The sequence below is a fragment of the Chanos chanos genome, chromosome 4 (assembly GCF_902362185.1).
Source record: "Chanos chanos chromosome 4, fChaCha1.1, whole genome shotgun sequence".
NCBI lineage: Eukaryota > Metazoa > Chordata > Actinopteri > Gonorynchiformes > Chanidae > Chanos > Chanos chanos.
Window position 1 is genome coordinate 31,794,238 of NC_044498.1, and position 25,582 is coordinate 31,819,819.

The 25,582-nt window shown below is 41.6% G+C and overlaps 2 protein-coding genes across 2 annotated transcripts in view; both read right to left on the reverse strand.

Moving 5' to 3' along the window:
- Positions 1 to 8,429, reverse strand: part of slit1a (slit homolog 1a (Drosophila)) — an 89,234-nt gene extending 80,805 nt beyond the window's left edge. The window contains exon 1 of the mRNA XM_030772238.1: positions 8,230 to 8,429. Coding sequence (XP_030628098.1) covers positions 8,230 to 8,429 — 200 coding nt within the window. The remainder of the gene's footprint in view (positions 1 to 8,229) is intronic.
- A 5,294-nt stretch (positions 8,430 to 13,723) lies between these two features.
- LOC115810313 (rho GTPase-activating protein 19-like) lies at positions 13,724 to 24,339 on the reverse strand. The gene is made up of 11 exons (XM_030772239.1): positions 24,296 to 24,339; positions 23,152 to 23,405; positions 22,684 to 22,764; positions 22,140 to 22,349; positions 21,610 to 21,836; positions 20,883 to 20,969; positions 20,047 to 20,112; positions 19,501 to 19,674; positions 18,784 to 18,882; positions 14,220 to 14,300; positions 13,724 to 13,780 (listed from the first exon to the last, which is right to left on the reverse strand). Exons 1-11 carry the CDS (start codon positions 24,337 to 24,339, stop codon positions 13,724 to 13,726), a joined length of 1,380 nt encoding a protein of 459 aa, XP_030628099.1.
- Positions 24,340 to 25,582: the final 1,243 nt, after the last annotated feature.

Sequence of the window (25,582 nt, forward strand, 5' to 3'; positions counted from 1 at the left end):
AAGGGGACTAGGGCTTTAAAAACCCTCAAACAGTGAGAAAATGAACTTCAGCTAACAAGATCATCAGACCAGTGAAACAACAGCAAATGGTAAAAATTAACTCTCTCCTCCGAGAGGCCTATCAGTTATCAGCACAGGACCATTCCTCCACGTTCCAGATGCAGAGAACTCCCAATGAAATGGACAGGGGTCAAAAAACTGCCTTGCGTCCATTTCCTGTCATCCCCAGCACAAAGTGACAGGGCAGGAGACCTGGATGTTTCGTACTTCCCTTAGTCCCCCTGATTTCCCAAAAACCACCGCTGAGAAAAAAAAAAAACAGTGAAAAAGTCATTATGTTTATACCTGCCATCTGTTAGAAATCCCAGACCAAAAGGGAGACCTGTTTTGAATTGAACAACATAACATAAAATAGAATCCAAGGCTAGAGGGTAAAAAAAAACTGTATGTACATATGCATGCATACTTACACACACATGCACACACACACACACACACACACACATAAATACACACAGATGTATTAGCCCCTGCCAGCCACACTACACAAAACACATACACAGAACAAAAAAAGCCTGAAACTCAAAGTGTTTTATTTGATTCTTAACCAAAGAAAATAACTGGGCCTTATATTTGGGCTTTTTGCTGGGAACAGCTTTTGACTGGCAGGGGTGGGGGAAGAGTGACCACTTTGGATCAGTGGCCCTGTCTGGATGCTGCACCTTGCAGAGCAAACAAGCTGCTGACCATTGGTCTGTGGGTCACCTACACACACACACACACACACAGACATACACACACACACACAGACACACACACACACACACACACACACACACACACAGGGCATTACACCACGCTCTAATGGATAGAATACTCACAGAAAATTGGAGAACATTACAGTGAAACATCAACCCCACCTGTCACAGTTCATACTAACACACAGTCCTGTCACAGTATCCCTTAAATCTTAAAAACTCAATATGGATTAAAGACAAACAAACCAAAACCGCAAAACTCAATATGGATTAAAGACAAACAAACCAAAACCGCATAACAGGCTCCTGCGTCAAACCTCTACCAGACTCAAACCCTCTTTTGTCTGAAAGCCCAAAACCTCTACCAAACTCAAACCCTCTTTTGTCTGAAAGCCCAAAACCTCTACCAGACTCAAACCCTCTTTTGTCTGAAAGCCCCAAACCTCTACCAGCCTCAAACCCTCTTTTGTCTGAAAGCCCCAAACATCTACCAGCCTCAAAAGGTTGCAGGCTAAAGTGATTCAAGGCACAATATCACAGTTCTTGCCACTTTTCCCCATTTCACTGAAAAGAACGGAGAGTTGATGTAACATTGTGCTAGTTTCCTCAGTACCTAGTCCTCAGTACTCTTGTTGCAGATAGACATGCCAATGGTGGAAGCTCACCAGTCAGGAAGGGGGGCATCTGAAACCTTCTAAAAGCTTCCAATCATTACTCTTTACGTTTAAGGGTGTTCCACCAGATGGTACTACCACCCTAAACTTCATATTTCATAAGTTAAAGTAGACCAAGCATGGAGAATCATGGCCCAACACTTAAGGTCTTTGACTCGGATCTTCTCCGACGGATATTGTCGTTTTTTTCAGTGTGGGATAAAGAGGACCCGCTGCACCAGGGGAACCCTGACAGTGCTGAAGCTTGGAGATGAAGAGAGGCAGTGACCTACATAACAGTCCGTTAAAGTGGCTGTCTACAGATATGTGTCTACCTTCAGGAGGAGCAAAACCAGACCAGCGGGACAAAAAGAAACCCCCAGGAACACTATTTGGTTCATTTCAGCCGCCGTCCAAGATGTTGTGTTTCTCATACACTTTACTTATATAATTCATATTTTCAGTTTTGAAAGTTTTATTTCCGATCCTACAGGGAAGGTTTTTTTTTCTCTGTTTCACGTTCCTTGGCCTTTGAATTAATAAAAAGTTATTCATTAAACGAGTAAAGTGTCATTTCATAACAGATTTAATTGAGGAACGTTGTGAAATGAGAAAAGCGAGAGTGCAAAATGAACTTTGAGTTGACACAGAAACGGAGCTGAAACGGCGACAATAATAATGAAGTCTGCAGTAAGTAGGGCGCTGAACTGTTCCTGAGCCTCATGTCCTATCTGTTCTCTGTTCTTCAGAAGACGACACATATGCAAAAATGAAACGATTATGTGTAGCTAATTTAGAACTTCGTCTGACCTTCTTTGCAAAGAAACTCCAAGAACTTTGGGGAAAAAAATTAAAAAATGGTTTTAGTGAGAATGAAGATATTAAGATACTCACTAAATGTATGCTAAATGTGTTTACTGACCCTCATCTAGGGAAAAATTGCTTGTAATTTGTATTGATACAATGAGTGAGAAAACTGATCAGGCATTCACTGAATACAGCCATTACATTGCAGTCTGAATGAGACAGAAACTGACAGGTGAAACATAAGTTAAACTGAATTGGTCTGGAACATGTGATCAAACTTATATTTTCCAAATGCATTTGCGGGAAGCTTTTATGACGACAGTAATTTCCGTGAAGGGCCCATAATTGTTTGATAGTGAGGTTCTTAAAAAGTGTTCGATAAGCATTACATGAACAGAAACCATGGCCTATCCCCCTGGAGAAAGGCCACTAAAAGTGCTGTGCGGTACTTGGTCATGTCAGCATTGACCTGCAAATTGCTTTGCTCAAATTACTCCAGGACGCAGAGGAAGAAGGAGCATAAACTTAATCTGGGCCCAGACAGCACGGGGAGTCGGACGGATCCAGCAGACAGTCAGACAGACAGTCAGTCAGTCAGTCAGTCTGTCAGTCAGTCACACAGACAGACAGACAGACAGACAGTCAGTAAATCAGTCAGACAGACACTGAGCTTTGCATGACTGCCACTGTGTGCACGCACACCATTGGCCCAACCCCCCATGCCCACAGCAAGGTCACCGGTACACTCAGTCAAGTGTGAAATGAACCTGAAGTTGTGACAGTGCACGACAGATCCTCTGTTCGAGCCTTATCAGAAAAAAAAAAAAAAGACTTCTGGAGTGAGGCAGGGAGGGGACGCCAGACCTGGGTGGCAGACACAATTAAGATTCAAAGGTTTTAGTAACGCCCCCCCCCCCCCCCCCCCCCCCACACACACACACACACACACACACACACACACACACCACCACCACCATACCCGCCCCCTCCAGAGAAAATGATCTTAATCACATGATTATGATTATGATTATGGAACAATAGGACTGTGGAATCTCTTGTGACTCTTGGGCAAAACTGTTTGTGAATAGTGTGGAGGGAAGGGCATGTAAAACATGCGGAGCCCAAATCCAACGGCAAGTGTAATTTAGTTTAATGTTAGCCATGGCCATTAATGTGAAAAAATGTATGAGCTAACCACGTCTGCACAAATCATCAGTTGCTCGCCAAACATGAATGACTATTTACCCACAGTTTAACAATGTGAATGATCCATAAAGAGAAAACCCCCCGTTCGCACGTTGGCTGTCAGAGCCGAGCGTTTTGCGGCCGGCGACAATCACGAATGTATGTTCGCTGAAGGAGAACAGCCCGTTTCATCCTTAATCAATTGAACATCTGTGCCTGTTAGTGGACCTGGCAGAGAGTATAGTTACAAAACATTACGCTTAAGCAAGTGAAACAACTGTGAGTAGCGTTAAGAGCTGAGTAAAAGCACGCAGCCACACCAGCAGAGCAGCAGCGAACATGTGTTCAGACATGGTTTGAGAATTACGCTGGATATACCCCCGTCAGCCGTGAAAGTGCATAGGTGTAGTGTTTTATTGTACCGTGCAGTGCCGCGTGCGGTGACAAGCTCTGAGACGTCGCATGAACTGTAAGACAAGAGGCAGCCGCCTCTGCCTGGCAGCTGCGTGTGGATGCTTCGCACTTTGACGAGCGTTGATTCCACCGTAAACATAACGAGGCCCTGTCTCCTGCAGGGCAGACCTATTTCCATATGTCATTCAGTTTATCACCACGTTCCAAGGAGATTCAATCATTCTCCTCCCTGTGGATTCCCTGTTATTCCTGACATTGCTCCTCTGATCCGCTGTTTAAGACTGCATTCTGGGAGACTGTCTCCAGTCATTTGGATTTCAATGCCAGATCTGGAATGTTCATGCAGACAGATGAAAGATCTACTGTGACCTGAACAAAAGGGGCCATGGCTCCAAACGGTATTGTCATTTTGCTAAGGCGAACGGTGTTAACCGCTGGTAAGAAAAGGGGGATCAAACAGTCTTGCAAAAAAGTGTTGTATTTTTATCAGGATGACAATTTTTATCAACTGACAACTGTCTTGTTGATGGATCTATTAAGGAATGCTACAGAGAAGTACGTCAACGTTTCTAGTCCCTGACATGTCATGCCTTTTCCGCAGGGACAAAGAGGACGCCCCAGTGGGGTCACACCTAATCCTACAGGAGCACGACTCCAGACGCAGCCACTCTGTTCATAAGGCCGGGCACAACCATGGCCTTTATCAGTCAACCCCCCCCCCCCCATCCCGAATCCTCATTATTTAAATCCCTCCTCCCCTCCCTCCCTTCTAAACATTTACTTTCATTTGAACTGCTGTCCATGCTTTGCCACCTCTGCTCTCAGCCACTGACGCCTTGAACTAAAGGTCCCAACACAAAGAGAATAAAGCAGAGACCTGGCGCAGGGACAGAGGGGCTGGGCAGACACCACACAGAGCACATGGTGCCAGAACATTCTCAGAGAGATACATTCTTTGATATACTGTCATTCCAAATGTTAAAATGTCCACAAGATTGGGGTGAATAAAACGTGGCTAAACTGGATTTTGAGAAGAGTAAAATAAAACTGTGAGTAGTCATGTATGTGATTAGGGTGGTCCTAAATTCATTTTTTCTTCTGGCTTGTGGATTCATCCCTGTCCTTTGTCCAAAGCATGATAATCCTTTCATAGCTGATTAGCACCTCTCAGCAGTGCCAAGAAACCCCACAGCATCTGATTTCTCCTTCCATCCCTGCCTACAACCCTCTCTCTCTCTCTCTCTGTCCCCCTCTCACCCCACCACTCCTTTCTTGTTCCCTTTCACCCTCTCTCTCTCCCTCTTTCTGTCTCTCTCTCTAACACCCTCCCATAGCATGGGGATTTGTCCTGTCCTGTCTAGATTAAATTATGGATCATGTAAATAAAGAGCTGCCAGTTATTCCGACAGTGAGACGTACCCAAAGTGCCTGAGGCATACCCTGAGAAGGCCATAGCCCTCAAAGCACAAAGATGCACTTGATATCCACCCCCCCCCCCCCCCCCCCCAAAAAAAGAAACACCAAACACCTTACTTATTTATTTATTCCATTATTTATTTACTAATCGGTGGTGTACATGCAGTGGTGGCCCCCGCCCTACACTCTACTGTAGGAGGTCCAGACAAGTCCTCCGTATCTCTACTCTGTGATTTTCACACACCAAAGTGCTCCTGTATGAGCTCCTTACATGCCAGAGTTACCCACATAAACACGCTCGGGGGCACAAGGTCTCTCTCTCTCTCCCTCTCTCTCTCTCTGCTCCATGCCAGCTGCAAGTTAAGATCCACACTGCAGTTTGTTTGGGCTTTACAGACCATACTGTGGTCCTAGCTAGCTGGGGGGGGGGGGGGTTGCTGTATGAGAAGTTGATAGTCAGAACAGACCATGATCTTTCACATTTGAAGGCATAGGAAAAAAAATCTGTTTGCGAAGTTGCAAACCCTCTGTCGGAACAGGGAGACGTACGCTAGGAGATTCGTGTCAAACGAACCCTTGAGATCGTCGATCAATAGACAATCAAGAGAAACAAAACAGAACTGGTGCTTGGGTAGGAAAAGTGAAGCAGTTTAACAGTGTGAGCACTCAGAATGTGCGGAGGTACAAAGAGAATTCTCAAGCAGCTCACTCACTCTTGACACATCGCATCCTCTTTGATCTCAGTGATAAGGCCTCCTTAGGGCACATAAATAGATGCATAAGATGGAGCGAAAGCGATTCTGGGCATCTACTTTCATAAAAACAGACAGCTGAACACACTGGGAATCCCAGGGTACAGACAGAATGGCAAAGTCGCTAAAGAAAAAAAGTAGGGGGAAACCATGTTAAAAAAAAAAAAAAAAAAAAAAAAAAACCACCTCTGATTGCCGCTCAAACAATCCAGTGGCATTGTCAGGTATATGAACCAACATATATTAAATACAGTTTTGTTTTTTGGCCCTTATTGGGGTTTGGTGGAGAGCTTTATGAGGTGGTAGGCTTTCTCAGGGTTGTCACTGTCTACAAAGGAGTATATTTTGGGCAGGGCTTGGACAGCAGGTTAATGGGGAAACCTTGGGCGCAGGGGGTGGGAAAAGAAGAAAAGGGGTGGTAGGATGTGATTTTAGCACTGGGCAATGCTTAGCACACAGTCATTATAAAATCGGTTTAAGGCAAACCCAAAGGTCAGGTCTGATCGAAACACATCCTGACAAGTGTAAATGGGATTCGGCTGACGTACCCCCTCACTCAACCCCGCCCCCCTCCCCTCAGAACGTTTGCAGAACGTTCATATTGTTGTCAGGGTACATAAAGCTGTGTGGGGACTGCCCACAAAGGGCCAGGATCTCCCTGCCAGTCTCCTTGAGACATGTCTGCAACAATCCAGGTTAGTGGGGCTCCACTGTCCTGAACGCTTAGGGCTAAGAGAGACCACATTCCCCTGCGAAGTCTTCAGCCCACTTAAAACCACCACTAAACCTCCCACCGCTTTGTCAACGCATAACTAATTTAACAATGACGTCAACATTTAAAAGTGATCAATTATTTACAGAGAAAAAAATGCATGGATATAAATAGACATTTGTCACTTTAGTCAAAATACAAACATCATAACCACATTCCAACTAATTCTTCACAAAATAAACGGGGGCTAAATCGAACAAATATCACTTTATCCCGTCACTCAACACTGTTTGTCAAGTCTCGCCAAGAACAAAGCTCAAAAACAAACAAGAACCTATCTGCCCTTTTTCTTTCCAAATGCAGCAATTCATAAAGGATTTGCATTTGACTTGAGCAATCACCTTGATAAATTAGCTCATACAATGACCCACAAGGATGAGAATATTTCCCATGTTTAGTCATCTATCCATGGAGACCAGCTCACTCACTGCACGACACACACACACACACACACACACGCACACGTAAATTTCCTGCATCACCAAAATATACTCAACTTTACTCACATCTTGACAGGCATGGGAAAGTACAATGAGATCCAAATTAGGTCCTCCTCCTTAAGGTACTCTTACAAATTAACCCAAAATGTATGAAATATTCAACTCTCTCTCTCTTTCTCTCTCTCCAGAGGAGATGGCTCTGAAACCAGCCGCCTTCCTCACTGCTCTGACCCATGTATTATTCATTCAAAGTATTCTAAACCTGAAATAGAACAATCTATTTCCCTAACGCTACTCATAACTGATTGCGGGATGAATATTTTAAATAATATTTAAAAAAAAACAAGAGAGAAAGAAAAAAAAAAACTTCACTCTTGAGCAAAGCATCCTGCTCACAGCTGCTAGGGAGACTCGCTCGCTCGTCACACTTAAGGAAGAGATTTACTCAATTTTCTCCATGATTTAACAGTTTGGGAGAGTGTGGTTCTGAGCACAACAGCCAATCAAAAGCACTGTGTGTTACAGAGAACTGTCTGTATAGACTACTTCCCATGTAGAGGAAGAATCCTTTTACTTTCTTTCTGCAATGTGGGTTAGATGTACTTTCTAAAACACTAGAAATGAAAAAAAGTAAATCAAACTGATCTCTTTTTCAATTAAAATTCCTAGACATACAATTTCCTAATGCTGCAATCACTTTAATGAACTTGACGAAACATGCATGGTAAAACTAATGCTTGTCAATTTCCTTGTTTCCTTGAGGATACGAATAGTAGGTGTTTGACATTACAAGCTAGGCTAAAGCACAGGTCCTGTCTATTGCCAGAAAAATGTATGAAAACATACAACAGCAGGTATGTAAATTACACTCACATGTGCACAGCTGTTCTACTTCTCTCTGCAGCTCACTCTTACTTCTACCTGCCTGGGATACCACTGGTGAGAAACAGAGCCATTGTTCTCCCCATACTAGCCTCACACACACACACAGAGGGATGGACAGACAGGGAGAGAGCTCAGGGTACTACTCACAGTCGTTCCGTGTTCCTGGGGATATTCCTGGGCATGGTTTTGAGCCCCAGTCCGTGGCAGTCCACCGTGGTGCCACTGCAGGTGCAGAGGGCAGGGCATGCGCTGGCGTAGCCCGAGAACAGGGCACCCCACAGCAGAACCAAGCAGCATGCCCTGGCCAAGCTGACTCCAGACCCCTTAGTGTTTCCCCTCCTCAGCATGGTCCTCACTCTCGTCAGTCAGCTCTCAAACAGTCTCGCTTCTCCCTGGTGCTCCTCTACAGTAACCAGCTCGCTGCTGCTCTCAACAACCACTCTCCAAGCACTGACAAATAAATCAATTTAAAAAACAAAACAAAAAAACATGCACAGCAGAGAAAAAGAAAAAGAAATAGCAAAAAAAAAAAGAGAGAGAGAGAGAAAAAAAATGATCTTTTTGTCCTGGGGGTTTGTAAATGAATGCTTTAGATGTGGATAGTCTTTTCCCGTTTGATTATTGTGAGAAGTTTGTCCTCTCTTTTCTCTCTTCACTTCCTAAAAAAAAAAAAAAACAAAACTCCCTCTCTTTCTGGAGTTGCTTCTCTTGTGTAGTGTTCTGTGCCTACGTCTTTCTCCTTTACAATCCAGCCCTCTTCTGCCTGCCTGTAGAGAAGGGAATAAGGGAACAGCAAAAAGAAAAAAAAAAAAGCCGTCTCTCTCTCTCTCTCTCTCTCTCACACACACACACACACTACACACACACACACACTACACTCACATACACACACAGCAGTCATCCATCACAAGGATCTACAAATAGCAGCTCACTGGCTCCTCCCACTCAACCCCCAACCCTCCTCCTTTCCAAACCCCCACCAAGTCCCCTCCCTCCCACCCCCCCACCTCCCAGAACCCTGCCTGAACTCCCTCTTATTCTCTCAGGCACTCGTCCAGGTTCACGGCATCCCCCGCAGACCAAAACGCAGTCACCTCTATTCGTGGCATAGCATAGCCCTGTCCCCAGGCACCAGCAGCACAAAAGGACCTGGTGCTTAGGGTCTCTCCAGTGGTAGACAGTTCGCTGGGACAGCCAAGGGACTCCATTCTGCTCCCAAAGCAGAGAGGAGCATTATATATAACCATGTACAAGGGCGTGAGAGTTGCGCGTGGTGTGTCTGTTACAGGGAGAGACAGAATCATTGTGAAAACACGAGTTGTGCAAAGCATGCATGCGGGTGTTCACACACACACACAGCAGGTATGCAGCATGTTAGCAGACAGCAACGTCTGGCTGAGCCAGGTTTAGTGCTGCAGAGTGTATCTTGTGACAGGGAAGACTCCTTCAGGGACACACACCAGCAACTAGAAAGGTTTTCTCACTCATTTTCAATAGTTAATAGGCAACATAACTGTAACAACACGCAGAGCAAATATAGATAGAGTACGTCTGCGTGGCCCCTAGCTTTTAGGAAGACAGTTTGTTTATTCTACACTGCAGGGAGTAAAAGTATCTTTTAATATTACATGACTAATGTAAGGTGTACATCAGTCCCATGTTCCAGGAGAAAGCACATCAGTAACAGACTGCCCAAAGGAAAAGAAAAAAATTAATTAACCGCGATCCATCACTGATATTTAACTAACTAAGCAGATGTAAGACTGCCTTGAAAATGGAGTGTTACACAAAGTGGAGACCATGAAATACTGTTCAAAAGAAAGAGAGGAGAAAAAAAACACGCAAGTCACTGATACTGCAAGAAACCACACATTAATCAAAGTGTCTCAGCATTTTCTTTTTGTACTTTTCTTTCATATTGTGGAAATTTAATTTTTCCAGCTATTTAATCATAAAAGCCTCTCAGTCACAGTGTCTTTTGGTGGTCTTGTCAAAGCGTTGTACCAGTTAGTTTTAACACCTCTCTATTTGTTTTATTTACAGGAGGGGGGTGGGGGGTGTGACAGAAGGGTTCATAGGTTTAGCTTTAGTAATAGTGGTTTTATGGACTCAGCCCACAGCCCAGTTTCAAATTCTCCACACAGTGAAATAAACACCTCCCTTTTATTCTTCAGTCTGAGCTAGACACGCTTCCTCACGCAGGGCTCATTTGTGTGAGATTATTCACTTGATTTTTTCCTATGAAACAAAACCTCAACATAAACACTCCGGCGAAGTTCAGAGCAGACCTTGAAAGCCAAACTGAGCATTATAACAAACACTAGAACATACAAAATAAACCCAGGCTGAAAAAAAGTGCGAGTATACCTTCTTTTTTTCCCCCTCCTTAAGTGAAACACACACTCCCTTCAGAGAGCATTCCATCTGGTCCAGTAAAAATGTCAGAAATGAGTAGATCATCTCTGCATGATACTTTGATTAAAGAGCAGACCATAGCATTTAACAGTAATGGGGCAGTCATGCCATCTCTTTCAGAGAGAGCCATAAAAATGAACACACCAACTGTGTTTGCCTTTTTCTTCCCCCTCTGAGAGGTGGAGTATAATGAAACTGTACTACAGAAACCGCATGTTCAACAGGCAGTGCTCTGTCAGTCAGCACACAAGTGTTTTACAGAGTTCAGGTCTATGCAAAGAGAACAAGAACTGTTTTTTTTTTCATGTGAATGTGCACGTATATATATACATACATATAAAGGTCTATAAACTGACATTTTAAAAAGAAAACTAAAAGTATAGTAGCAGCAGTAGTGACTTGTAATGTGTAACGGTATTTTTTATATTTTCTTGAGTCAAAAATTAAGATTTTCTTATAGATTTTCATTCACAATTTCTTCCTTCTCTACACTACATAAAGGACATAAAATACCACTGGAGAGTTTACAGCCTGGTTTTGTGTGATTAAACCATGCGGTCTCAGGTTAAAATGTATTCAGTTACAGTTTGCTTTGGTTAAAGGGTACTATTCATTTGTTATTATACACAGTGTGGTAAACTAAGTTTGTCTTTTTTTATTAATAAATAAAACCCAGTATATTCTTAAAAGCATTGAGCTACCATAAGCAATCTGTAAATACCTGACAGTCTGTTAGTCCTGTCTACAACATTCATTCATGTTTACTTAATTACTCCAAAAATAATTTTTCTGTATCTAAACAGTTTTTTTTTCCAAGGTTGCATTGTCCCTGATGTAATTTTGGGGTGTAATGCCTTAGTGAAGAGTATATCAGCAGGCAACCATCAAACTCTAAAACTGAACCCAGTACCATCTGGTTACTGCGCTCTTCCTGTATCTCCACCAACCCCGGTCTTTTTTTTAAATATGCAACAAAGCTATACTGCCTCAAACACAGACATTTAGACAACTGTAAATTTAGAATAGCTAAGGATAAAAAAGGACAGGCTTATTTTTGGGTGTCCACAAAACAGAGACACACAAACAAACCACGCATTTGCAAAACCAAGCAAAAATGTCATAATGATACACTGTGACATTCCTTAACATTGTTAAGGTTCTTGGTTTGCCTCATACAAAGCAGAGCTGCTTCACATCACCAATGTTTCAGAGACCATTCTCCTCAGTTCTGTAGCTTACAAAAAGTAGAAACATAAGCTGTACCAACAGCAGTGAAAGCTGAATATATATAATTAAATTAAAAGTTACATACAAATATGGTTTGGTGCTCAGTCCAAAAAAAAAAAAAAAGAAAGAATGACTAATGTTTCACATGACAGCTGATGTTCAGCATTTATGGCGATAAAAATGAGACATTGAAGGTAAAGACTCTTGCTGAATACGTATGAGAGTTTTTGTGTATGCGTGTTTAAGTTCTACTTGAACCGACAGAAGAGCCTTTCCTTCTACAATGCTTCCCCTTGTGGTCATTACTGGTATTGCTTCTTATACTGCTTATATAAATTCAAATAATTTAAAACGCAGCAAGACCTCACATTAGATGTGCTGTAAATGAAAACTAACAGAAAGAAAGAGGTGTGAGAGGACCCATTCATGTTAAACGTCATGTTTTATAACTTATCTTCGCTGGTTTCACACTTTAAAAGCATTAAATGTGCCTTTTGAGCTTCTGTTGTCCTTGTTTTGATGAATAAATATCACAAATATTTCATTTGTGCTAATGAGGCTGAGGATAGGAATATTGGATGGAATATTACACAGTCTCAAAAACATATCACACTGACGAAAAGTCCAACAGTTTCAAAATGTTCTTGTTTCAAGTGTAACAAAAAAAAAAAATTAGACAAAAATGTGACAGCCAAAGCCCAATGCTCTGCCAATGAACAGTTTCCAGTGAGTTCCATCATACTCAGTTACAATGCTGTAATTTCAAATGTACAAACAGTTTCAATCCCTCCCCCTTTTAAATGAAAGATATCGGTTTCATCGGTGAGACTGCAGTAATGAAACCGGTTATTTCTACACTATAGACAGCATCATCAGAGTAAAAATAAAGACCAAACACAAACAAATACACCAAAAGTGTAGAGGGAATAAATATTGCATTTCAGATTATATAGTACAAAACTGAATGAAAGCTTCACATTAAAAAAAGATTTAAAAACAAAACAAAACAAAACAAAAAAACATTTAAGCTATGAATAAGCCATCAGAAAAACCAGGGTTATTAGAGCAATAAAGTGTAAGGTGACAATAAGCAGCTGACAGGGTGAACGAAACTTCACAAGAATTATGCACATTAAAACAGACTGAAGCAAGTAAAAACATAAGTTATTCCTGGCTCTAAAAGGTTCACTGTTTCATTGCTTTCCCTAAAGGGACCAAAACACACATTTTTAATGTGTCTGAAAGTTTACACATTACCTAAAGAATGATTTATTCTAATTATTTTCTAGGCATATTCATGTTTTTTTTCAGGTCCTATGGAAACTGTAAAGTTCAAGTTCTATCTGAATGTAATGAATTTCTCATCTGTCACACAAAAAAGAAACCCAGCATCACAAGATATTTTAAAACCAAAAAATATTAAAAACCAGGATAAAAACCCAATTCCAAACCAACTTTGCTTTTCCATCAAAAATGAGTAGAGACCACGTGTTGATGTTTCCCAAGCATACCGTAACTCCCAAAAACTAAAAAATGTCATGGGGGGAAGGAATGAACGCTTTCAATAATAAAGTTACGACAAAAAAAGGAGGTAATATGCAACAGTCACAAACAAATCAAAATGTCATATTCACTGACCCATAAAGCATTTATCTTAGACATATAATGCATTTGCTCATAACCACACGAGTAAAAACAAACCACTCTACAAAAAAGCACAGCCTGTTGAGGTTTCATCATGTGGAAGGAGAAAAAAATAAATTCACATCTTTTAAGACTCACAAATACAATGAAACTTACTAAAATACAGTGAGAGTAAATGATTGTCACATTGTTTTGGGTAAAAAAAAATCGCACCTGCATAGGATTTAAGGACATTCTCTCACACTTTGGTTTGTTAACATCTCTCCCCATGAGCGCTAACCTCTGGAACATCACCATGGTCATAACCATAAAAACCTGTATGAATAAATAAGGTGAGCGGACCCTGTGCGGTTCCTTAGACGTCAGGCTGCAGGGTGGGTGACAGACAGACTTTTCTCTGAGATGAGGAGACCTGCCACAAAAGAAGACCACAATGATACCATTAATGCCAAGGGTACACGTCACAGGCAAATACCTCTACCATGGTTCAGAGGGGGAGTAGGGGATTTACAAAGGTGGAGAATGAGCTCTAGACTATAGTGTTCATTCATTCATTCATTTTCTAAGCCATGCTAGAGCTAATCCCAGCACTCACTGAGCGAAAGGTGGGGAAACACCCTGGACAGGTTGCCAGTCCATTGCAGGGAGACTATGGTGTTTACAAAAAAACACAGAGATGCTTTGTTTTTTTCCCCCTGGCATTTTTGCTTCATGTACCTTAGTTAGATAACTCAGTTACTACAGCTAAACAGTCACACAGAAAACACTCCAGACAGTAACTGGTGGCATTGTGTAGCATGTGTGTGTGTGCATAAGGTATACTCTCAGACTGAGGCATGACTGGCACTCACAGTTTCTTTGGTTCTCTCTTTAGGCTGGCTCATCACTGTCCCAGCCTTCTCTGCCGTAAACTGGTTTCCCAACACCTTTCTCTGTTTCACAAAAATGCAAAACTCTGAGGAATGTGAGGCATTAAAACGTGACAAAAAAACCCCCACTGGTCGCCATTTGGATTTGGAGCCTCTGGAAGCAGCGTTGTGATCTGGGGTTGCTTCAGTTGGTCAGGTCTAGGCTCAGCAACGTTATGTGGCAATAAAAGGAAGTCAACTGAGTACTTGAATGTACTGAATGACCAGGTAATCACATCAGTGGATTTTTTTCTTCTCTGATGGCACCTGCATATTTCAGGACGACAATGCCAAGATTCATCGGGCTCAAATTGGGAAAGAGTGGTTCGGGGAGCATGAGGAATCATTTTCACACATGAATTGGCCACCACAGAGTCCTGACCTTAACCCCACTGAAAGTCTTGTGCTGGAGAAGACTTTACGGAGTGGTTCAACCCTCCTGTCGTCAAGAAAATCTCGGCCAAAAATTAATGCAACTCTGGACGGAAATAAATGCTGTGACATTGCATAAGTTTGTCGAAAAAATGCCATGGTGAATGCACGCCGTAATCAAAGTTAAAGGCGATCCAACAAAATATTAGAGAGTGCGACTTTTTTTTGGCCAGGCAGTGTGTAAATCAATAATCATTCAAATACATCATATCTAACGCAATGTTCTATATGTGAGTGAGTACACACACACAGTGTTACAAAAAATTAATACTGTTGGGACTTTCACTCTGCCAAAGAAAAAATAACGTACATGCATAGTATTATACAAGTTTTACGAACACAACTCTACTTAGAATGTGCAGTCAGGGGCAGTGGATTACTGTGTAGTACTGGAGGGTTCTACTGACCTCATATTTCTCACACTCTTCAGTGTCACTGATCTACAAATGAACAAGTGGTGGTAATATAAGCTCAGTGCTAACAGTGTCAAATATGTAACTGGCTAAGATAAAGACTAGCCAGCCATGTTTGGTAGGTTCACATATATAAAGTATAAATAAACACACATCGTGTATTTGGGCTGGAAATCTATGTGAGATCTGGATTTGAATAATGTGTTTTTTTTATCATTAAGTCTGAGGAAATAAGTGTAATTTCGAGCCGAGGGCCTGTTTTTATCATGATTTAGTGGAAATGCTCACAGATTTTCTCTCAGTGCACACAATCGCTGTTTTTTATTAACCTAAGTGAGCCCTGACTGCAGAGACAGCAGACCTTTGGAATTCTAAATCAGGCTTCCTTTGTGTCTCTGATTCATCTACACTATTTAAGAACAGCAGAGTAAATTTTGATGATCCACACTGATATAGACGGGTGACAAATTAAAGGAAAAAACAACATAAAGTGTCTTAATAAGGTTTTGGGCCACCATGAGCCGCCAGAACAGCTTCAATGTGCCTTGGCATAGATTCTACAAGTCTCTGGAACTCTACTGGAGGGATGGAACACCGTTCTTCCGAAAAAGATATTCCCTCATTTGGTGTTTTGACAATGGTGGTGGAGAGCGCTGTCTAACACATTGGTCCAAAATCTCTCAGTTGGACCGCACCACTGAGCTCTCAAATGTGCATTCATCTTTGTAATGAGGGGTTTATGCACTGCAACCCGACTATAATATCCCTCTCTATGTAATTGTCGATAGACCGTTCTTGCTGACACAGTCTGATCATATCCTGCATTGACATTCTCAGTCACCTGAGGAAGACTTGCTCTTCTATTTTTCCTTACATATCGCACTAATGCACGAGCATCACAGTCATCAAATGTGCGCTGGCGACCACAATTTCCAATTCTATTTACTGATGTCTTTCCCACAGATCTAAATGCAGATGTCACTTCAGTCACGGTTCCTATTAGGGATGTACCGGTCCGACTTTCTCAGTCCCGATACCGATTCCGACACCTCAGCTTTGGGTATCAGCCGAAGGTATCACCCAGTACCGATCTGATATCACTGTTTAATTAATAAGCTTTATACCTCACTGTGTGGAAGAGACTGGGATCATTCTTTTATGTGTAAGGGAGCATCAGGCTTGAATTAAACATTGCTTTCCTAACTTTGTAAAACAAAATGTAACAAATGCATATGTATAAATTTACTGAATTCAATGACTGCCAGGGGTTGCTCATCCAGAACAATGAATTTGAGAACCTTTTCTGTTATTTTTGTCACTTTCACACTATCGCTGGGAACTTTCTTGCGTCTTTGCAATCCCCCTGACAAAGTTCACTGCTTCTTTGAATTGTCCATAGGCATAACTCATGCAGGGATGGGTGGGACCCATCCCTCCCAATATTCAAGAAAAAGGTGTTTGTCCCACCCAATGTTTTCCAGGATTTTGTTTTTAAAAATATGAATAAATTTGTTGGGAGAATTCGGTTCTCGTCTAACCTACTGACTGAGGGGGAAAAAACTTTTAGCCAATAAATTCAGTTGCATACATATTAACGTATCTGTTGTTATGGCAACGTTTATCAATGACCCAGAGCAAGCGGTGTCCCCTTTTTTGTTTGGTTGAACTCGTCGCGTTCTTTGGCAAGATGCTTCTAGACATGCTTGTTTAAGTTGGTTGTGTTATATTTTGCAGTGCTACCACCACCCCTCGAAACATTGGCTTTGCAGAACCGGGCTTGTGACTGGAGAGTTGCCGGTTCGATTCCCACGCCCAACTTCCATGGCTGTGTGCAAGGCACTTAACCCCAATGCTCCCCGGGCGCTCACCAAGGAAGACTGCCCACTGCTCCTGCGTCTGGTGTGTGTGTTCACTACTGGTGTGTTGGATGGGTTAAATGCAGAGGACAAATTCACTGCTCACTGTTCACAGTGTGTCACTGAAACTTAACTAAACTTAAGCGTGAAATCCCTCCAAACTGCCGACCCGTTATTAGCTCCCTCCATGCTATGTTAGCTCTCCTTCTAGGCAAAATGTACGGGTCTACAGGCGCACGTAGACGTTAACATAGAATTGAACTGAACAGATCGGCCCCATGGCACCGATACCCAATCCAGCTATCTGAGTCAGTATCGGTCAGTAAGTCACTTAGATCTTTTCCTCTTGCCATCTTGGTCCGAAATCACGACCAACTGGGCCTGCTCAGCATTTTTACTCATGCTGCAGAGCATGACTGGATGTGGACCATAGGTGACCATTGGATGGACCATGCACTACACCTGTATGGAGGCATCTGCATTCGTTGTTTCTCCAGTCATTCATTCAGGTTTTTCCTTTAATTTGTCACCCGTCTGTATATCTTTGGGGGGTAAAAAGGGAAGCGGATAACCTGCATTGTCTGCTAACACCGGTAAAACATGGAAGTGGATCTGCTATGGTACAGGAATCCCTCACATGGGAGTTAGTATGTCAGAACTCTGCAAAGCCAAGTTACTGCTAACAGACACAAAGCCATTTAAGGTCATGGTATCATCCAGATGTTTTTATGTTCCAAAGTGCTAATGAGTCTCTACTCCAAAGTGATAATGAGAACTTCATCCTGCTGTTGATGAAATATGTCTTTAATCTAAACACAGATTCATGGGTTATTTCATCAACACCAGGATAAAGTCTCATCTTTTACCACCACACTCAAGTGCACTAAAACATAAACATCAGTGAACTCTTATGAGAACCGCTGGGACAAAGAGTGTGAAGTACATTTTCAGCTCTGTTCCACCTCTTTAAGAAGAAGTAGACTTTCCTTTCTGAGTTTCCTATCTGAAACACTTAATCAGTGCTCCAAGAAAAGCTGGGGCAACTCTCAGAGCAAAGGGTGGCATGATTCCTTAATAAACATGCATGTATTGTTTGGTGTGTCCGCTGTCTTGCCCTCTCCATGCAGGCACTTGGCGGCAATTTGATTGGCTGTTCAGCAGAGCCTGGTAAGGTGATTAGCTGGTATATAGCAGTCTGTGACAGGGTAAATGAGTGACATGTTCTGAGTTTTGATATGCTTCTCTCAGTAACAGAGCTGTTTTCAACTGCTGGTTCACTGACTGTGATCAGTCTGTTTCTCTGCACAAGTCATGCCAGTTGGACGCTTTTCTTCTGGACCATTCTGGATACATCAGTGGCACTGCTGTATGTGAAAACAACACCACCATGTTGCTCTGGACAAAAGCGACTGCAAAACGATTAAACGTGAACAGAGGTGTGAATGTAAAAGCAGATCAGGACTGCTCTTTCTGACAGACTCACAATATATCACCTGACACAAAGCACCATGAGATCATTAAAAATTATTTAAATCTTTCAGTTAGCCTATTCTCCTCCTGAACTGCACATCACCATAAACCCCAGATGCCTGCTGCTCACTTGATGTGAACAGTTGTTGCAACACGTAGTACTGCGCCTGATTAAGCAGTTTCTGTTTAAGGAAAGAGGAGGCAAACCTAAGAATGTGGCAGTGTCTATACAAACATACAGAAATGCTCGCAATAAAAAAAAACAAAAAACAAAGAAAGCAGGCTTGCACTACCACTTTACAATCAAAATGACAGTAAATATATCTGAATACAGACCTTGATCAGTCCTCCAAAAGAACGTGAGCGCTGATGGTTCCTGTTGAAAGGTGATGGACTCTCATGGACTGGAGTTCCTGGGGTGCCCTGTTTATTAAACTACGAAAACAGAAATTCTACTTAGAGGGTTAAAGGGCAAATAGTGAAATAGAACCAAGCACATAGTAATCAATAAGTCATCTTTTTCCCCCATGTACAGATAACTTCTACCATCTCCCTCTTCCCTTAAACAGAAAACCTACAGCAATGGTACATCGGAAAGGCAGTGATCACTGATCAGACGTAGAACTGAGCTACAAACAGAAAAAGGACCGGGTGACAAACCCATGCAAAGATTCATAACATGCTCATTGTCCATAAGCTGTCTGAAACTATGTTTGTCACAGGCTTGCTAAATTACATACTTCTTTTTTTGAGGGGAGGGGCTAAAGGCCAATTTATACTTCTGTGTCAAATCTACGCCGTAGGCAGGGTGTAGGCTCTGCGTAGCCGCATACCCAACGCTGTAGGCTGACACGCACCTCCGCAGAAACGTAACTACCCATCGTTTGTAATGCACGAAGAACTCGAAAAAGTGGCACAGAAATCCCACCGCAAACTAGCGTTTTGGCGATTACAGAGCGTCGCAGACTCATCAACGCAAAGTATAAATGCTTTGGCTTTGCGTAGAGCCTACGCAGAAGTATAAATCAGCCTTAACACTGCGAGAGCCGTTACCTGTCGAATAAGCCTCTTTTTTTTGGCCGACTCAGGCATGTTGTTAACGTGCTGGAAGAGTTCTCTCAGAGCCTCCTGAGTGTGCTCCTGGCTGCTGCCGTCTGCAGCCTCCTCACAGCTCCTCTTAAACGACTGCAAGCCATGGCTGACTGCTCCACGCAGCTCCATGTCATCCTGTGGGAAAACAAACGTGTACAATAGCTCATTCTGTTACTTCACAGAGTGCAAGTTACAAAACATTCAAAACCCAGCTCCACAACTCCAAATCCTGCATGCAAACAAACAAACTAACTGAATGTCATCACTTTCTGCTTTAAACAAGAGATCTACTAATCAGGATATCTTATCTATCTTTGTATTTATAGATGTTTTGTCCACTACTCCTTTGATACACTGATAATTGTCTAATGCCCTTTACAGATCAATCAAATAAACAAAGCTTGGTTGGATATGAATACATGCACAAGCACTGACCTTCTTTTTCAATTACCTAATGGTACAAGCAAAACCAGCAGACATTTTAAACAATTAAAAACTAATGCTGACCTTTGACAGGAGGGTGCCCGATTTCGCGTAATGCCTGTGTGCGTATTCATTGATGTAAACTGGCGCCTACAGAGAGACAATACACACAAATTACAAAATCACATTTCACAAGTCATGTTTTCAGAAAACAAACAGCATTTATGCAAATGGGCTTACATGTTTCATGAGAGACACACAAACAGCTGAACTCACTGATTATGATACACTGATGAGTCTATTACTTGACCACAGTTAACAATGTCTTTCAAAGTGATGGAGTGCTCATGGAGGGGAGGTGAAAAAAAAAAGAAAGGAAAAAAAGGACCAAATAAGTCACTGAGTGTCAGGTTCACACAACTGATTGGATGATAACAACTCCCCTCTCTGTGAGAGTTTTTCAAAAGGTCAGACAGCAGCACACTCTATTCACATGCAAATTCACACATATCTGCTTGTTATAGGTGCCAATGGAAAAAAGCTACACCTGCAAACAGGACGGGAGACAGGAAAGAACGTCATGTCGAGTGTGCTAGGGTGCAAAACCCTGAGTCACTTCAGAGTGAATTGTATTCAAAAGTAAAGCTCATTCAGTCTGAAGAGTACAGACACAATCATGTCATGCTGCAAATCAGCTCAATTCATAGAAAAAGATAAGAGTCGATGAAATTTGCCTGCAATTAAATGCCTGATTCAGCTAACTGTCACAGGGACAGAAGCCTTGACATTTTCGCTACGGTAACGCATCATTTAGAATGTTCTGTTGTTCAGGAAAATGTATTAGGCAGACAAGCTCATTTGGCTCACAGGTCAAGTCTTAAGAAAAGAAAAGAAAAAAAGAAAAGAGGATTGTTTCTCACCCGAAAAAGTTTCTGTGAATGTTTGATTAGAAAGGCGATGCAGTTGTTCAGTTTATTTATATTGTCATGTAGATTGTTGGCAGTGACCTGGGAAAAGCAAAAAGAACCACACCAAAAAAGGTCAAAACATGTAGATAAACAAAACAATTCTGCTTTGCAGAGCTGGATGAGGACAGAAATTCTGACCAAGATCATATTACATCATTGTATTGACACCTCCATGTTTGAAAAATCGACTTCTAACCCTAACAAACTTGCAGCACAATTGCAAGGGAGAAGCAGGCTGCGTATTTGAATACAATCCCATCTGCATTCAATGTCTTGTCCTCAGCAGCAGCCAGCAGCCAATCTGATTTGTATGAGCGCAGCTTCATTTTTAATGAGCTAAAGTCTGTCGCTGTAAGCTGGCCGACGAACCAAAGAAAATGAGCACAAACAAGAAGACAGACAACACAGAATAACTCAATTTTAATACCCATGAGGGATGCAGTTTGGACTTACATATTAGTTTATATATTTATTATAATCCTCAATTGAACAGTTTTAAAAACTCCAACCACAAGGAACTTATGTAAGCTCCACTCCCCGAATCTCAACACATGACCATTGCCGGGGTATTACCCAAGTAAACCTATAGTGTACTAACTGTTTTTATTTGTTTTTTTTTTGTTTCTAACTCCCCAAGCATCGTACTGCTCCTCGACTTCACCTCTTTACCAGGACATACGTTTTTTGGCCAGATGATGTGTGGAGCAAACATGAGAGCCAGGTTGAGAGCAGACATTTTGTTCTTGTCTTGTTGCTTGGCGGTCTGGTACAGCAGGTCAAGCAGTAGTTTGAGAAGACTGCGATTCACAGGAGGCAGCAGCGTAAGCAGGAGCTGCAAAGCTTCGATCTGACGATCTTTATCTGGCAATGATGTCTTGTTACCCTTCTCATCAAACAAAGTCAGGTCTGTAGAACAGAACAGACAGGGCACCCAAATTAGCTACAAAAGCCATATAAACCCTACTGACAGTATTTGTCCTTGTTTTCATTCTATTGTACGACTTCAAGAGCTTTGCTATGATTAAGATATAAAATATAATATTCCACAGAAAATATTAAATAGAATTTTCCATGGTACTCTTCAAAACTTGACAGGAGTCATATTCATTTTCTCTGCAGCCAAACCAAAAGAAGTACAAACTTCACATGTTCAAAAAAAAAAAAGGCACCATGAAGTGGGTGTCCTCATGCAAGTGTGTGTGTGTGTACCGGCTATTTTAAGATGAGCGTGATAATGGCGGTGAGTCAGCAGAGGTTCTGGCAGTTCTCCCAGGAAGGCCTTGAGCACGGAGGCTACGTCATTGGGGTGGTAGTCCCCCGTCTCTAGGTCAATGTCCACTCCGCTGTTGAGCATCTCCCTGAGGGCCTGCTGTCTGAGGCTGTTGCCCGGCACGCGGAACAAACCCTCCACATGCAGGTCTGACAGGAGCAGAGCAAAGTGCTTTAGCATGAATTATTTAACACGGCCATTCAGACCCTGTCCACTTTGTGACGGTGACATCACTGCGCTCCGAATATAGACCGTGAGCTCAGACTTAGTTACGGCCTCTTTTTCAGGTCAAGAGTGTGTCTTACAAAAAAAATGAAATGAGACTGAGAATTCATGCCTATGACAAGATACAGACATAAGTCAGGCCTTCCTCTAGGTTATAAAAAGCTAAGATGGAGTTTTTTTAATAACAAAAAATAAATAAAAAACACTTTTTAACCAACTCTTAAACATTTCAAGATGACATGTGGATGAAGTACTTACTTCTCCCAAGGTACTCAATAAGTTGGTAGATTTGAGCAATTCCTTCTTCAGTTAACGGTGCTCCAAATACAACTCCTTTGCCTTTGTGTATATAGATTAAAAAAAACATACTATTTCAGATGTGGACTGGAATAAATGTAAGTTTATTTTAAACGAAGAATCAGCTATGCACTCCGGCTTTGAGTAAAATAAAAGATAACATTCACTATTTGTTTGAAAGATAGAATGACAAATGGAAGGGCAGTCCCCTAAATTACATGGATAACAAATACTGGAATAAACCGACTGAATATATAATCCAATGTAATTATGACTATAACCTACTTATAATGAAATGTCAAAGCCTAAGTAGGCTGGTAAGCTTTAGGTATGGTAAATTAGTATAACAATTTACCTTTCAATACATACTTGTCAGCATCTAAAAGTGTGGTTAAATAATCAGTTTGAGTTGCCTCAATGTTTGGTTACCTTTTCGTTTTAAGAAGTTGAATGAGCGAAAGAAACCAGAAGCAGTTGGAAGCTTAGGGTCGACCTCTCCCTGCAGCTGTGCGAATTCCGCTCCTGGCAGATCGATTAGGCGCGTGATATTACTCAACACCAGCTCCGTGAACATGTCCGGCTTCTCGTGTCTCAGTTTCTCCACAAAGAAATCAGGGTTGAAAATGACAGGGTGTGCTTGGGAATGCGGTTCATGCTTGATCACAATATTGCAGACAGTACTCCTACGGACAGAAAGTGCGCTTTAAAATACTGTTCCCAAACGTTATGACAGTAGAGACGACAGCAGATGTAGCAGGGAATGATTATAGCCTTGCTGAATTCATTATTTGATCAAACCGAGAAGAGGTCTGAAAGGTACAAAAATCAAGTAATCCACAAGACGTATTTCAGTACAGAGTCGAACAACTTATACTGTTGCTGTGTATAAACCTGGTTGCCAAATTCGAAAAAAAACTATACAGGGAAGTTATTGTAGCCAGCTGAGAATGCAGCGCCAGTCCGTATGGCTATTCGGCAACAAAACGACCTTCCACTAACAAGGTGGCAAACAGCGAACTAAAGTTCTGTTCTGAGAACACGCAAACAGAGCCTGTTAGAAAGGAAATACATTTTTGTACAGCCTACTGCATAACGATAAACAAACAAGACTGTATAACTGAATTACTAGCACGTCAATATTAGCATCAGCCAATTTAGGCGTGTATTGCTCACAAATCTAACCCAGCATCGAAAGTTAACAAACATAGGTTAGTTGAAGACAGGTAGTGCTAACTATATAGCAAATTCGACAACTGCGCTGAATCCAAACAAAGCGTTTTTTGATTGACCGGGTTAACGAATAACGATCATGTTATGAAAGTTTTACTAAATCTGGATATTTGTGAACACATATGTAAACTGCAGAGAATTATAAACCGTCAATTCTTAGAAATCTCTGAAGGAGAGGAATGCTAAAAACAGAATTCTGGATTATTCTGATAGCTTATTACAAGGTCAGAATACTAATTGACCTAACTTAGATGTTTAGTGTAACTTTAGAATGAGTCTTGTACCCATAAACTCCTACATTAACTGGAAACGTTTCATTAAAGACGGAATAACCGCGTACTACCTTCTATTTGGCTTATTTTCGTCGTTATCTTTCTCCGCCGCCATGTTCTGTTTGAACATTCCGCTGCGGAGTATTGCACCGCCTATCGAGTTAGCAGTTGGTCGGTGACGGTGTGGGCGGTACATATAGCCCTCAAGCCATCAAACCAGGATGAGCTGAGAGATCATGAAAAAGCATTTACACCAGCCACCACCATTCATTATATTTGCATAGTTTCATGCACCATGTAATTAAGGTGTGTGTGTGTGTGTGTGTGTGTGAGAGATAGAGAGAGAGAGAGAGAGAGAGAACTAGCATCGCAGTATTTTATTCGAATAGCACGTAACTGACTATGTGTTGTAGGAATGAAAATTCAGAGACCGATTTGTCCACTAGGGGGTGATAGCTCTACATGGAACACATTGGAGAGAGGAAATAACTATATGAAGGGTCATGTCTTCCATTTATTGCATCAATGGAGTGAGTACAACCACATTTACAATATTTAGGCGTTCTGAAACATACAAGCACATATTAATACCACAGTAAACACAGTTTTTACAGACAAGAGAAACCATGAGGAAATTAGACATTCACCATGAATTAATACAAAAAACCCCAAAGATACATTTCACCTTTGCACTTTTGTACTTAATGATCCCTTAATAAAGGGATGTCTGTGCATCCCTTCTTATCACCAAGTTCCATTAAACAGGGAGTGAGCGTGTGTTACACAGCTCTTTTTGTTTATCAGTTTACATTCATTTCACTCACCAGAGACAATCACTGTTCTCAGCTTATTATGATCAAAAATTAGATCAAAATAAAATGAACACAAATTCTCCTCATATATGGAGCTAGCTAGTCAAAGGATCCTGACTGAAAGCATGTCTGAGGTCAAGAATTCACAGCAAGAGCTGGTGTTCACATAATGCTTTGAATTCATAATTACTGAGTCACAAAACATTGTTATTTGTATGTTTGTGGTATTATACAGAAATAGACAAAACAAAGTCGTCATAATCATTAATCATCAAAACAAAAATCCAAACAATCAATTAAGATCATTAAATACATTAAATATAGGCTTAAAATGTAGCTTTCCTCTTTTTTGTTTTGTTTTGCTTTTAGAGAATGAGAACCAATCCTGTCAGTATGTCATTAGTAGTTTATCTTATATCTGCCATGTATATTTACGTGACTGTGATCCTTAACCAGACAAACTGACTGCCCCTGTTGAACTTTGACTTGCAGTACTTGTGACTGAAGTTGGCACTCTCCGTCTGCACACACAGGAGCAACGTGGTC